The sequence below is a fragment of the Salmo salar genome, chromosome 04, assembly GCF_965601325.2.
Source record: "Salmo salar chromosome 04, fSalSal1, whole genome shotgun sequence".
Taxonomy (NCBI): domain Eukaryota; kingdom Metazoa; phylum Chordata; class Actinopteri; order Salmoniformes; family Salmonidae; genus Salmo; species Salmo salar.
In genome coordinates this window covers 37,225,268-37,239,678 of record NC_138294.1, presented here as the reverse complement: position 1 = coordinate 37,239,678, position 14,411 = coordinate 37,225,268, and the positions used below count along the sequence as shown (strand labels likewise).

General features: G+C 41.2%; 1 protein-coding gene across 1 annotated transcript in view; it reads right to left on the bottom strand.

The window, feature by feature from the left end:
• Window positions 1–229: 229 nt before the first annotated feature.
• The window catches only part of cfap54 (cilia and flagella associated 54), a 132,366-nt gene continuing 118,184 nt past the window's right edge, over window positions 230–14,411 (bottom strand). Inside the window, exons 63-68 of the mRNA XM_082973797.1 lie at window positions 14,192–14,361; window positions 13,826–13,951; window positions 13,561–13,667; window positions 13,089–13,251; window positions 1,725–1,808; window positions 230–1,101 (exon numbers count right to left, since the gene is read on the bottom strand). Of these exons, the coding sequence (XP_082829923.1) occupies window positions 982–1,101; window positions 1,725–1,808; window positions 13,089–13,251; window positions 13,561–13,667; window positions 13,826–13,951; window positions 14,192–14,361 (770 nt within the window). The 3' untranslated portion in view covers window positions 230–981. The remainder of the gene's footprint in view (window positions 1,102–1,724; window positions 1,809–13,088; window positions 13,252–13,560; window positions 13,668–13,825; window positions 13,952–14,191; window positions 14,362–14,411) is intronic.

The window sequence follows — 14,411 nt, the reverse complement described above, 5'->3', positions numbered from 1 at the left end:
AGGTATACTATTTAGGCTCGGAATGACACGTGGCCCATTGTTTCCCTTGTTACCTGGCAACGATCACTAGGGTGCTTCAACAACTGTCAGTCAAGGCGAGCTCATGAATATAAGCACCTCGCCCACTCAACCTGTTCATTCAGGCTTCCTGGCAGTTAGAGATGAAAGAAAAGCTGCCGTTTCTTCAATACTGAGCATCTTAATAGTGTAAAAAATATTATGGGTCATGTTTTGGTAATTCAAAGGCAATTTTTATTTGGGATCTTTAATCAGAGGAGTTATAACAGGGATAATCAACTATATTGAGCAACAAGCGGATTTATTTTCTAGAGGCGATGGTCGGGGGGCCAGAACATATAATTACAAATAATTTGTAGACTGCAAATTGACTGCAAGAAGCCCAAACAGATATTCTTGGCTAAAATATAATAATTTCAAACCTTGCTTACGATCACGTCCCTCTATTATATATGGGAATACTTGAACAGATTTCTTTAATTAAAATCACTAGGAGCTGATTTCTGGTGTTTTTACAGTCTTTTATGTCCACCAATCTAAAACATGTATTTTTAAATAAGCTTCTTTTGTTTTTGCTCAGAAAACTTGCGGGGCTAAATAAAACCACCTGCGAGCCAAATTCGGCCCGCCAGTTGGGGAAACCTGAGTTATAGGAAACATTACCACTGCTGTTTTAAGAGGTCCAATTTGTATTTTATGACAACACATGAGCCTTTTCATATACATTTGATTTGTGAGCTTAATCATATACATTAATAAAGAATAAGAAATGAAAAGCGCTTGAATTTAGTTTTGACAAAAATCATCTTTATCTATGCTCATTTATTTCAGAGTGAAAGAGTCTGATGAAGTCACTTAGCTAGGTAGGTGCAATATGCTATCTTTGGTCTTGGCCATTTGATTCCTGTCATTGGGTTTGTCTTTTTCTATGGTGCTGTGCCGGTCCTTAGACCGGATAGGGTATCAGACGAGCAGGGAGATGAGCCATGTTATCAGTGTGTTTCCCTCCACAATGGCTCCACTGGCTGGGTTGAAGCAGCGCTCCAGATCACACAGACTATGTAGGCTGGCCTCAAACGGAACCTGGCACACAGAGGGAGGGAATCATTTCACAAGAAATATCTGCATGTCTAACAAACTTAACAGGGTAAACGGGTAACAAAAATGCCATGGAAGAGGCATAAGATCAAATGTTTCACACATTCAAGCCATAGTAAAACATCTACAGTACAGTACGTTGTAGGTTTGTGTAAGTGTAATGGACATGTTTAGTGTCCTCTGTGTCTCTGTAAATGTGTGACTACATGTAGCGTGCTGTTCCCTGATTATTGTGTTAGGATGTTCGGGGACTGCTCTCAGGGAGGGGACTGATAGGACAGAAACAAGGGAACACATTCTTACTATGGCCCAACGCTTAGAAACTATGTGTGCAAGGTCATGATCAGCCTATTGCACCCTGAGAGCAGAGATGCCTAGTTTGTGCATGAGTATAAAGAGTGCTGAAGGGAGAGAATCCCTACAGAGCTTCTTGCAGACTTGTACTTTGAGTATTACGTTTGTTGTAACCTCTCCAGCTGTAATAATAAAGATCTCTTCATTTAGCTTTGACTGAGTCCTTAGTGGTAATTTCCACTAAACAAGTTAACCCTTTACCGGTATGTGAACTTTGGGGGGTGTTGAATCAGTGTGTGGTGTGTTTAGCCTACCTCAGTGAGAACAGCTGCCTCTGAACCAGGCTGCAGTAAGTCCTTTATAGCAGCACAGCAGCACCTGGTCTGCTCCTGTAGCATCTGAAACAACCAACCAACACACAAAACATGTACTCATTTACAGGTAGATTCACTTACATGCACGTTTGACCAGTGCTTAATTTGTAAATGGGGAGGTAACGGAACAAAAGTGAGCACTAGAGGGGGGTGACCTGGGGAGTACTGAGGTACTGGAATGCATGAAAAAAAAAAACCTTTATAATAAAGCATTGCATGCATATCATCACATTTGCGTAGTGGTATAGAGCAGTAGAGTAGAGGCACTTACAGAAGTTGCACACATGAGGAACATTTCTAGTAGCCTAGGGTCTGGGAAAATGTTAGCCTTCTATAAACGCATTTCATGCAATTCTACGTAATTTTAGATGACTGGAGACTTTAGCAGAATATTTTTTAATACCACACAAATTATCGAAACGGCAGGCTACTTTGACAGTGACCAAAACGACCTTATCTTGAAACGATCAATAGCCTAGGCCTAGGTGTGTGGAAACAGAGAGCAGAGCAGACGAGAGATCATAGAAAGTGAATCTCATTCTAGTTATGTGAGAGATACTGGCGTGCTTCTCACACAGCCACGGCCATGCGTTGGTCTCAAACATAGATTACAATGTTGCGCAAACCATAAATCCGGGCTTGCCCAATCCAAATCAACTCTTAGAATATTAGGCCTGGGCTGAAGGTCTACTTTTTCACATCACGTTTTTTTGAATGATTTTTATTCGCTTTTATTTAAATGTTTACATTGCAAAAAGTTAATTATTTTTCATGCCACGAGAAGTAACGGATCCAGCCTCATAGGTTCCGGAACAAAACAGTCCAAAACGGAGAGGTGCCGGATCCTGTTGCGTCAGTATCCGGCTCAAATGAAACACTGCTGTTGACAATTCAAATCCATTTGAGACCTTTTTTACTATTCTTTTCAGAAAGTGTATCCAGAAGTGTGTGGTCGGAAAATCCCTGTCCCCATTGCATTAACGTGCAGTGGCGTAAAGTAACTAAGTAAAAATACTTTGAAGAAGGGGAGAGTGGGGTATGTTGAGCCGTTTTTTACATTCAGCATCAGGGAAATATAGTATTCTTTCTTTCTACATACAGTACCAGTCAAAGGTTTCGACACACCTACTCATTCCAGGGTTTTTCATTGTAGAATAATAGTGAAGACATCAAAACTATGAAATAACACATATGGAATAATAAAATATATATAACATATGTTATATCTGAGATTCTTCAAAGTAGCCACCCTTTGCCTTGATGACAGCTTTGCACACTTTGGCATTCTCTCAACCAGCTTCATGAGGTTGTCACCTAGAATGCATTTCAATTAACAAGGTGTGCCTTGTTAAAAGTTAATTTGTGGATTTTCTTTCCTTCTAAACCTGTCGGGGAACGCGTCCCACCCTAGTTAACAGCCAGTGGAATCGCGTCGCGCGAAATACAAATACCTGCTATATATATATATATATATATATATATATATATATATATATATATATATATATATATATATATATATGCTATAACTTCAATTTCTCAAACATATGACTATTTTACACCATTTTATAGATACACCTCTCCTGAATCGAGCCACGTTGTCCGATTTCAAAAAGGCTTTACAGCAAAAGCAAAACATTAGATTATGTTAGGAGAGTACCCTGCCAAAAAAAATCACACTGCCATTTTCAAAGCAACTAGCATGCATCACAAATACCCAAAACACAGCTAAATGCAGCACTAACCTTTGAGAATCTTCATCAGATGACACTCCTAGGACATCATGTTACACAATACATGCATTTTTTGTTCGATAAAGTTCATATTTATATATAAAAACAGCATTTTACATCGGCGCGTGACATTCAGAAAATATCAAGCTCAGACTCCATGTCATCAGACAAGACCTTGTGGTCCTCTGCTACACTACCATAGCCTCTCTTTATCAAGCTCAGACTCCCATGTCATCAGACCTTGTATTCCTCTGCTACACTACCATAGCCTCTCTTTATCAAGCTCAGACTCCATGTCATCAGACCTTGTGGTCCTCTGCTACACTACCATAGCCTCTCTTTATCAAGCTCAGACTCCATGTCATCAGACCTTGTATTCCTCTGCTACACCACCATAGCCTCTCTTTCGCACAGGTACATCATTTACATTTTTTGTCAATGTAGCTCTTTAGTTATATTCAGTACATTTTTTCATCCCTTGCTGCTGCTCGAACGGAGTCTTACCTTCTCTCACTTCCTTGGCTGCTCTTTCAAGAAACTCAAGAGGGGCTAGACTACTGATTGATTTACGTTTATATACACAGGGCATGATGATGTCAGCAATGTACCAATAAAAATACACTATCTTGAGTTCACATGCATGACAAATTGCAAAAATATGATGCATATTGTGCCTGATTCCAATTTAGGAATTGATGCCTTTCCTACGCACTTCTCAGCAGTTGGTATTAAGATTTACCTTCTGAAGGTAAGTAACAGGCTTTGCAGGCGTGTTTCCCTTGCGCACACTGAATAAATGTCATTCAACTGCTGAAAATCCTCCCATTGCTGGCCAACAGATTTTCTTGTGGAGTTTTCATTAAATAGGGTTTTTAGTGTATTTATCTTAAACCATCACTTTAAATACGGTGTACCTTTAATTAGAAATCTGTCGACAGACGAGAATACAATGAGAGAACAGGTCCAGAAAATATCGATCCCTGAAAGAAATCAATCCAAATATAGTTTTAACACCAATTGGTAGATAAAAAATACTCTTGTAGATTATTTAGGCAAATTTTAGGGTTAGGAAAGTACGTATGAATCATAAAAAAAAACTGTTCTGGAGAGCCTTTACGCACAACATATACAGTGCATTCGGAAAGTATTCAGATCCCTCAACTTTTTCCACATTTTGTTACGTTACAGCCTTATTCCAAAATTGATTAAATAGTCCCCCCTCATCAATCCACACACACAATACCCCATAATCACAAAGCGAAAACAGGTTTAGACATTTTAGCAAATTTGTTCAAAATAAAAACAGAAATACCTTAGGTTGGAGTCATTAAAACTCGTTTTCCAACCACTCCACAAATTCCTTGTTAACAAACTTATAGTTTTGGCAAGTCGGTTAGGACTAGAGGTCGACCGATTATGATTTTTCACCGCCGATATCGATACCGATTATTGGAGGACCAAAAAAATCTGCTACCAATTAATCGGCCGATTTTTTTGTTACTTATTTGTAATAATGACAATTACAACAATACTGAATGAACACTTATTTTAACTTAATATAATACTTAAATAAAATCAATTTAGTCTCAAATAAATAATGAAACATGTTCAATTTGGTTTAAATAATGCAAAAACAAAAGTGTTGGAGAAGAAAGTAAAAGTGCAATATGTGCCATGTGTCACGTCCTGACCAGTATAAGGGGTTATTTGTTATTGTAGTTTGGTCAGGACGTGGCAGGGGTGTGTTTGTTTAGAGTGTTTCGTTTTTTTGTTGGATATGTTCTTATTTAAGAGGGGTATTTGTTTAGAGTGTTTCGGGTTTGTTGGGTTATGTTCTTGTTAGTCTATTTCTATGTTAGTTCTAGTATGTCTATTTCTATGTAGTGTTTGTTGGGTTGACCTTCAATTGGAAGCAGCTGCTCCTAGTTGCTTCTAATTGAAGGTCCTAATTAAGAGGGGTGTTTTTCTATGGGATTTTGGTGGGTAGTTGTTTCTTATTTAGCTGTGTGCCTGACAAGACTGTTTTCGTCGTTCTTTTTGTTCAGTGTTCATTTATTTTAATAAAAAAGATAATGAGCATTCACGTACCCGCTGCATTTTGGTCTAATCATTACGACGGCCGTGACACCATGTAAGAAAGCTAACGTTTAAGTGCCTTGCTCAGAACATGGGAAAGCTGGTGGTTCCTTTTAACATTAGTCTTCAATATTCCCAGGTAAGAAGTTTTAGGTTGTAGTTATTATAGGAATTATAGGACTATTTCTCTCTATACGATTTGTATTTCATATACCTTTGACTATTGGATGTTCTTATAGGCACTTTAGTATTGCCAGTGTAACAGTATAGCTTCCGTCCCTCTCCTCACTCCTACCTGGGCTCGAACCAGGAACACATCGACAACAGCCACCCTCGAAGCAGCGTTACCCATGCAGAGCAAGGGGAACAACTACTCCAAGTCTCAGAGCGAGTGATGTTTGAAACGCTATTAGCGCGCACCCGCTAATTAGCTAGCCATTTCACATCGGTTACACCAGCCTAATCTTGGGAGTTGACAGGCTTGAAGTCATAAACAGCGCAATGCATTGCGAAGAGCTGCTGGCAAAACGCACGAAAGTGCTGTTTGAATGAATGCTTACAAGCCTGCTGGTGCCTACCACCGCTCAGTCAGACTGCTCTATCAAATCATAGACTTAATTATAATATAATAAACACACAGAAATATGAGCCTAAGGTCATTAATATGGTCGAATCCGGAAACTATCATCTCAAAAACAAAACTTTATTTTCTTTCAGTGAAATACGGAACCGGTCCGTATTTTATCTACCGGGTGGCATCGCTAAGTCTAAATATTTCTGTTACATTGCACAACCTTCAATGGTATGTCATAAATACGTAAAATTCTGGCAAATTAGTTCGCAACAAGCCAGGCAATGAACGCAAGAGAAGTGACACAATTTCATGTTAGCAGGCAATATTAACTAAATATGCAGGTTTAAAAATATATACTTGTGTATTGATTTTAAAGAAAGGCATTGATGTTTATGGTTAGGTACATTGGTGCAACGACAGTGCGCTTGTTAAATCATCACCCGTTTGTCGAAGTAGGCTGTGATTCGGTGAGAAATTAACAGGCACCGCATCGATTATATGCAACGCAGGACACGTTAGATAAACTAGTAATATCATCAGCCATGTGTAGTTAACTAGTGATTATGTTAAGATTGACAGTTTTTTATAAGATAAGTTTAATGCTAGCTAGCAACTTACCTTGGCTTCTTGCTGCCCTCGCGTAACAGGTAGTCAGCCTGCCATGCAGGCTCCTCGTGGAGTGCAATGTAAGGCAGGTGGTTAGAACGTTGGACTAGTAACCAGAAGGTTGCAAAAAACAAATCCCCGAATCCCCCCTGAACAAGGCAGTTAACCCCCGTTCCTAGGCCATCATTGAAAATAAGAATGTGTTCTTAATCTGACTTGCCTAGTTAAATAAAGGTGTAATATATATATATATATATATATATTATATATATATATATATATATATATATATATATATATATATATATATATATATATATATATATTAAAAAAACGGCAAATCGGTGGCCAAAAATACCGATTACCGATTGTTTTGAAATCGGCCCTAATTAAATCGGCCATTCCGATTAATCGGTCGACCTCTAGTTAGGACATCTATTTTGTGCATGACACAAGTAATTTTTCCAACAATTGTTTACAGACAGATTATTTTACTTATAATTCACTGTATCACAATTCCAGTGGGTCAGAAGTTTACATACAGTAAGTTGACTGTGCCTTTAAACAGCTTCGAAAATTCCAGAAAATGATGTCATGGCTTTAGAAGCTTCTGACAGGCTAATTGACATCATTTGAGTCAATTGGAGGTGTACCTGTGGATGTATTTCAAGGCCTACCTTCAAACTCATTGCCTCTTTGCTTGACATCATGGGAAAATCAAAAGAAATCAGCCAAGACCTCAGGAAAAAAAATGTGTAGACCTCCACAAGTCTGGTTCATCCTTGGGAGCAATTTCCAAACGCCTGAAGGTACCACGTTCATCTGTACAAACAATAGCTCGCAAGTATAAACACCATGGGACCACGCAGCTGTCATACCACTCAGGAAGGAGACGCGTTCTGTCTCCTAGAGATGAACGTACTATGGTGCGAAAAGTGCAAATCAATCCCAGAACAGCAAAGGACCTTGTGAAGATGCTGGAGGAAACAGGTACAAAAGTATCTATATCCACAGTAAAACAACTCCTATATCGACATAACCTGAAAGGCCGCTCAGCAAGGAAGAAGTCACTGCTCCAAAACCGCCAAAATCCAGACTATGGGGACCAAGATCATACTTTTTGGAGAAATGTTCTCTGGTCTGATGAAACAAAACTGTTTGGCCATAATGACCATCGTTATGTTTGGAGGAAAAAGGGGGAGGCTTGCAAGTCGAAGAACACCATCCCAACCATGAAGCAAAGGGGTGGCAGCATCATGTTGTGGGGGTGCTTTGCTGCAGGAGGGCCTGGTGCACTTCACAAAATAGATGGCATCATGAGGCGGGAAAAGTATGTGGATATATTGAAGCAACATCTCTAGACATCAGTAAGGAAGTTAAAGCTTGGTCGCGAATGGGTCTTCCAAATGGACAATGACCTCAAGCATACTTCCAAAGTTGTGGCAAAATGGCTTATGAACAACAAAGTCAAGGTATTGGAGTGGCCATCACAAAGCCCTGACCTCAATCCCATAGAAAATCTGTGGGCAGAACTCAGTTACACCAGCTCTGTCAGGAGGAATAGGCCAAAACTCACCCAACTTATTGTGGAAAGCTTGTGGAAGGCTACCCGAAACGTTTCACCCAAGTTAACCAGTCTGGGCTAGGGGGCAGTATTTTCACGGCCGGATAAAAAAACGTACCTGATTTAAACTGGTTACTATTCTTTCCCAGAAACGAGAATATGCATATTATTAGTAGATTTGGATAGAAAACACTCTGAAGTTTCTAAAACTGTTTGAATGGTGTCTGAGTATAACAGAACTCATATAGCAGGCAAAAACCTGAGAAAATTCCAAGCAGGAAGTGGCCTGTCTGACAATTTGTAGTTTTTCTTTCTAGTCCCTTTCGAAACTACAGTATCTCTGGGGTTACGTTGCACTTTCTAAGGCTTCCATTGGCTCTCTAAAGCCTTCGGAAAGCGAATTGAGGCGTCTCCTGTCTCTGGGCAGAGTATGGTAGCTCAGTTTGTCAGTGGTCTGCCTGTTGACAAAGAGAGTGGATATGCGCGGTCCTGCGACCATGCTGTTTTTTCTTTGCCTCTTTGAATGAATACACTATTGTCCGGTTGGAATATTATCGCTATTTTACGAGAAAAATACCATAAAAATTGATTTTAAACAGCGTTTGACATGCTTCGAAGTACGGTAAAGGAACATTTAGAAAAAAAAATTCTCGAAATGCGCTCACGCGTTACCCTTTGGATAGTGACCTGAACGCACAAACAAAATGGAAGTATTTGGACATAACTATGGATTATTTGGAACAAAAACAACATTTCTTGTGGGAGTAGCAGTCCTGGGAGTGCATTCTGACGAAGATCAGCAAAGGTAATACCATTTTTCTAATAGTAATTCTGAGTTTAGTGAGCCCCGTAGTTGGCGGGTGTCAAAATAGCTAGCCGTGATGGCTGAGCTATGTACTCAGAATATTGTAAAATGTGCTTTCGCCGAAAAGCTATTTTAAAATCTGACATGGCGATTGCATAAAGGAGTTCTGTATCTATAATTCTTAAAATAATTTATGTATTTTGTCAACGTTTATGGTGAGTAATTTAGTAAATTCACCGGAGATTTTGGGTGGGAATGCATGTTCTGAACATCACATGCCAATGTAAAAAGCTGTTTTTGGATATAAATATGAACTTGATTGAACAAAACATGCATGTATTGTATAACATAATGTCCTAGGACTGTCATCTGATGAAGATCATCAAAGGTTAGTGCTTCATTTAGCTGTGTTGTGGGTTTATGTGACATATATGCTTGCTTGGAAAATGGCTGTGTGATTATTTGTGGCTATGTACTCTCCTAATATAATCTAATGTTTTGCTTTCACTGTAAAGCCTTTTTGAAATCGGACAATGTGGTTAGATTAACGAGAGTCTTGTCTTTAAAATGGTGTAAAATAGTCGTATGTTTGAAAAATTTAAATTATAGCATTTTTGAGGTTTTGTATTTCGCGCCACGCTCTTCCACTGGCTGTTGAATATGTGTGGGATGGTGACGTGCCCCCGAGCCCATAGAGGTTAAACAATTTAAAGGCAATGCTACCAAATACTAATTGAGTGTATGTAAACTTCTGACCCACTGGGAATGTGATGAAATAAATAAAAAGTTGAAATAAATCATTCTCTCTACTATTATTCTGACATTTCACATTCTTAAAATAAAGTGGTGATCCTAACTGACCTAAAACAGGGAATATTTATTAGGATTAAATGTCAGGAATTGTGAAAAACTGAGTTTAAATGTATTTGGCTAAGGTGTATGTAAACTTCCGACTTCAACTGTAAGTATTCAGACCCTTTGCTATTGAGACTTGAAATTGAGCTCAGGTGCATCCTGTTTCCATTTCCCTGTGGCTCAGTTGGTAGAGCATGGTGTTTGCAACGCCAGCATGGTGTGTGCAACGCCAGGGTTGTGGGTTTGATTCCCACGGGGGGCCAGTACAAAAAAAGATAAATAAATAAAAAAATGCATGAAATGAAATGTATGCATTCACTACTGTAAGTCGCTCTGGATAAGAGCGTCTGCTAAATGACTAAAAATGTCAAATGTAAATTGATCATCCTTCAGATGTGTCTACAACTTGATTGGAGAATTCTATTGATGATTCTAAACATGATTTGGAATCATGTTTAGATTCTAAATTCTAAACATGATTTGGAAAGGCACACAGCTATCTTTCGAAGGTCCAACAGTTGACAGTGCATGTCAGAGCAAAAACCAAGCAATGAGGTCGACGGAATTGTCTGTAGCACTCTGAGTCAGGATTGTGTCGAGGCACAGATCTGGGGATGGGTACCAAAATATTTATGCAGCATTGAAGGTCCAAGAACACAGTGGCCTCCATCATTCTTAAATGGAAGAAGTTTGGAACCACCAAGACTCTTCCTAGATCTGGCCGCCCAGCCAAACAGAGCAATGGGGGAGAAGGGCCTTGGTCAGGGAGGTGACCAAGAACCCATGGTCACTCTGACAGAGCTCCAGAGTTCCTCTGGAGACGGGAGAACCTTCCAGTAGGACAACCATCTCTGCAGCACTCCACCAATCAGGGCTTTATGGTAGAGTGGCCAGACGGAAACCACTCCTCAGAAAAAGGCACATGACAGCCCGCTTGGAGTTTGCCAAAAGGCACCTAAAGGACTCTCAGACCATGAGAAACAAGATTCTCTGGTCTGATGAAACTCAGATTGAACTTTTTGGCCTGAATGCCAAGCGTCACCTCTGGAGGAAACCTGGCACCATCCCTACGGTGAAGCACGGTGGTGGCAGCATCATGCTGTGGGGATGTTTTTCAGTGGCAGGGACTGGGAGACGAGTTAGGATCGAGGGATAGATGAACGGAACAAAGCAGAGAGAGATACTTGATGAAAACCGGCTCCAGAGTGCTCAGGACCTCAGACTGGGGTGAAGGTTCACCTTCCAACAGGACAACAACCCTAAGCACACAGCCAAGACAACAGGAGTGGCTTCAGGACAAGTCTCAATGTCCTTGAGTGGCCCAGCCAAAGCCCAGACTTGATCTCGATCGAAAATCTCTGAAGAGACCTGAAAATAGCTGTGCAGCAAAGCTCTCCATCCAACCTGACAGAGCTTGAAAGAATGCAAAGAAAAATGGGAGAAACTCTCCAAATTCAGGTGTTCCAAGCTTGTAGCATCATACCGAATGCACTGTAATATTTACCTTTTACTCAATCAAGTATGACAATTGAGTACTTATCGACCACTGTACATTCAAAACCATTACTTTTACTCAAGTAGTAACCTACTGGGTGACTAACTTTTACTTGAGTTACTTTCTACACTGAATAACAATATAAACTCAACATGTAAATGGTTGGTCCCATGTTTAATGAGCTGAAATAAAAGATCCCTGAGATGTTCCATACACACAAAGAAAGCTTCCAGTATTTCTCTCAAATGTGTTTACATCCCTGTTAGTGAGCATTTCTCCTTTGCCAAGATAATCCATCCACCTGTCAGGTGTGGCATATCAAGAAGCTGATTAAACAGCATGATCATTACACAGGTGCACCTTGTGCTGGGGACAATAAAATGCCACTTTATAATGTGCAGTTTTGTCACGCAACACAATGCCACAAATGTCTCAAGTTTTGAGGGAGCGTGCAATTGGCATGCTGGCTGAAAGAATGTCCACCAGAGCTGTTGGCAGAGAATTGAATGTTAATTTCTCTACCACCTCCAACGTTGTTTTATATAATTTGGCAGTATATCCAACCGGCCTCACAACCGCAGACCACGTGTAACCACGCCAGCCCAGGACCTCCACATCCGGTCGTCTGAGACCAGCCACCCAGAACGCTGATGAAACTCTGGGTTTGCACAACTGAAAAATTTCTGCCCAAACTGTCAGAAACCGTCTCAGGAAAGCTCATCTGCGTGCTCACCGTCCTCATCAGGTTCTTTACCTGACTGCAGTTTGGTGTCGTAACCAACTTCAGTGGGAAAATGTTCACCTTCGATGGCCACTGTCACGCTGGAGAAGTGTGCTCTTCATGGATGAATCTCGGTTTCAACTGTACTGGGCAGATGGCAGATCATCGTGTGATCAACGTTGATTAGAGTGCCCCATGGTGGCGGGGTTATGGTATGGGCAGGCATAAGCTACGGGCAACGAACAGCATTGCATTTATCAACAGCAATTTGAATGCAGAGATACATACCGTGACGATATCCTGAGGACCATTGTCGTGCCATTCATCACCGCATGTTTCAGCATGATAATGCAAGGCCCCATGTCGCAAGGATCTGTACACAATTCCTGGAAGCTGAAAATGTCCGTTCTTCCATGGCCTGCACACTCATCATACATGTAAACTATTGAGCATGTTTGGGATACTCTGGATCGATGTGTATGACAGCGTGTTCCAGTTCCCGAAAATATCCAGCAACTTCACACAGCCATTGAAGAGGAGTGGGACAACATTCCACAGGTCACAATCAACAGCCTGATCAACTCTATGTGAAGAAGATGTATCGTACTGCATGACGCAAATGGTGGTCACACCAGATACTGACTGGTTCTCTGATCCACGCCCCTGACTTTTTTTTAAGGTATCTGTGACCAACAGATGCATATCTATGTTCCCAGTCATGTGAAATCCATAGATTAGGGCGTAATGAATTTATTGCGTTTGTTTTTGTTCAGGGTAGTAAGATATCTGACATTTGAGTGTTTTTTCCATCACATTCACACATGTTAACAGTGGAGTACAAGGCCTGTCAGAGCCGTTACCAGTAGCACACAGACCTGTATGTGAGGGCTGGAGGTAGCAGCCTTGTCTGGGATCTTGGTGCGGCGTTGCCTCTCCATCTTGGGGCTGGGGGAGGAGGGGGCGCTACTGGCAGCAGGCGGAGAGGAGACGTTACCCCCAACACAAGCTGAGGCCAGCTGAGCATGGACTGCACACAGTCTAGAGGAGAACACATGGGGTGGTGCTGGTGGTCACAGAGGTTACATTACATTTAGTTACCATATAACATTCATTTCATTTAGTTAAATACGGTTGGTCAATTCAACTAAAGTAGATAAGACAAAAGGGTTCTGGAAGAGATACAGTAAGAATTATTACAGAGGGAATAGATACAGATGTGGCCAGGTCCATATCAACTTCCAGCTCCTAAACGAACCATATTAGCCACTCGTTAGACGCTACAATATGGTGATAGCTCCATCTCCCCCCTAGCACCTAGGCTGCTGTACACAGAAAGCAGTTACCTACTTCGCCATGCTGATGAGTTTCTGTCCACACTGCAGCTCTATGACAGTGCAGGCTGTGGCCCTCATGGCCGAGAGTGGCACTTTGTTTAGCCCAAACAGCAGCATAACCTGACAAACACAGAGACAAAAGGAGAAACACTGTCAAAGACAACCTGTTTGACATGACAATAAGTGACAAGGAGTTGGTAAGATAGCACAAAACAGGTCTGAGACCAGGCTAGCTCATTTTATGGTTGATGAGTGTCTGTGTGTGTTGTGTATTGTACCGTATCCGTGTCTTCTTGGGTGGGGCTGAGAGCAGGCCGGTGCCACTGGATACACAGCTGCTTCCTGTCAGCAAAGGACCAGGGGTACATCTGAGCTCCCATAGTGCCTCTCACCGTAGGACACATCTTTAACACAAACACACAAACAACATCAACATACAGCAGCATTCAATTCACACCTCAACTGTGGACAACCCCAGAAGGCAGCCTTCAGATTCAAGGTGAAGACTGAAAATCCTGGATAAATGGTTATTGGACTGTCTACATACATCACTAGCCAGGGCTGAATCCTAACTTGAATAAACATCCCAATACAAGCCACAGTATATGCATGCATCTCTTCAGGATTCAGCCCATTGTGTGTACCTGTATAATCTGTGGCTGCATGATGATTTCAGTGGGGGGTTCAGGGGCGCAGCAGGACTCTCTGTAGCCCACCATGTGGGAACAGAAGAAGGTCTGGAGCTGAACCAACCTCAGCGCCAGACTACTGTCTTCTGACTGGGACACCAGGCCCTCCACACACTGGGGCACCACTGGAACACACACCCACGTAGGCAAGCATGCACGCATACACACACGCAGA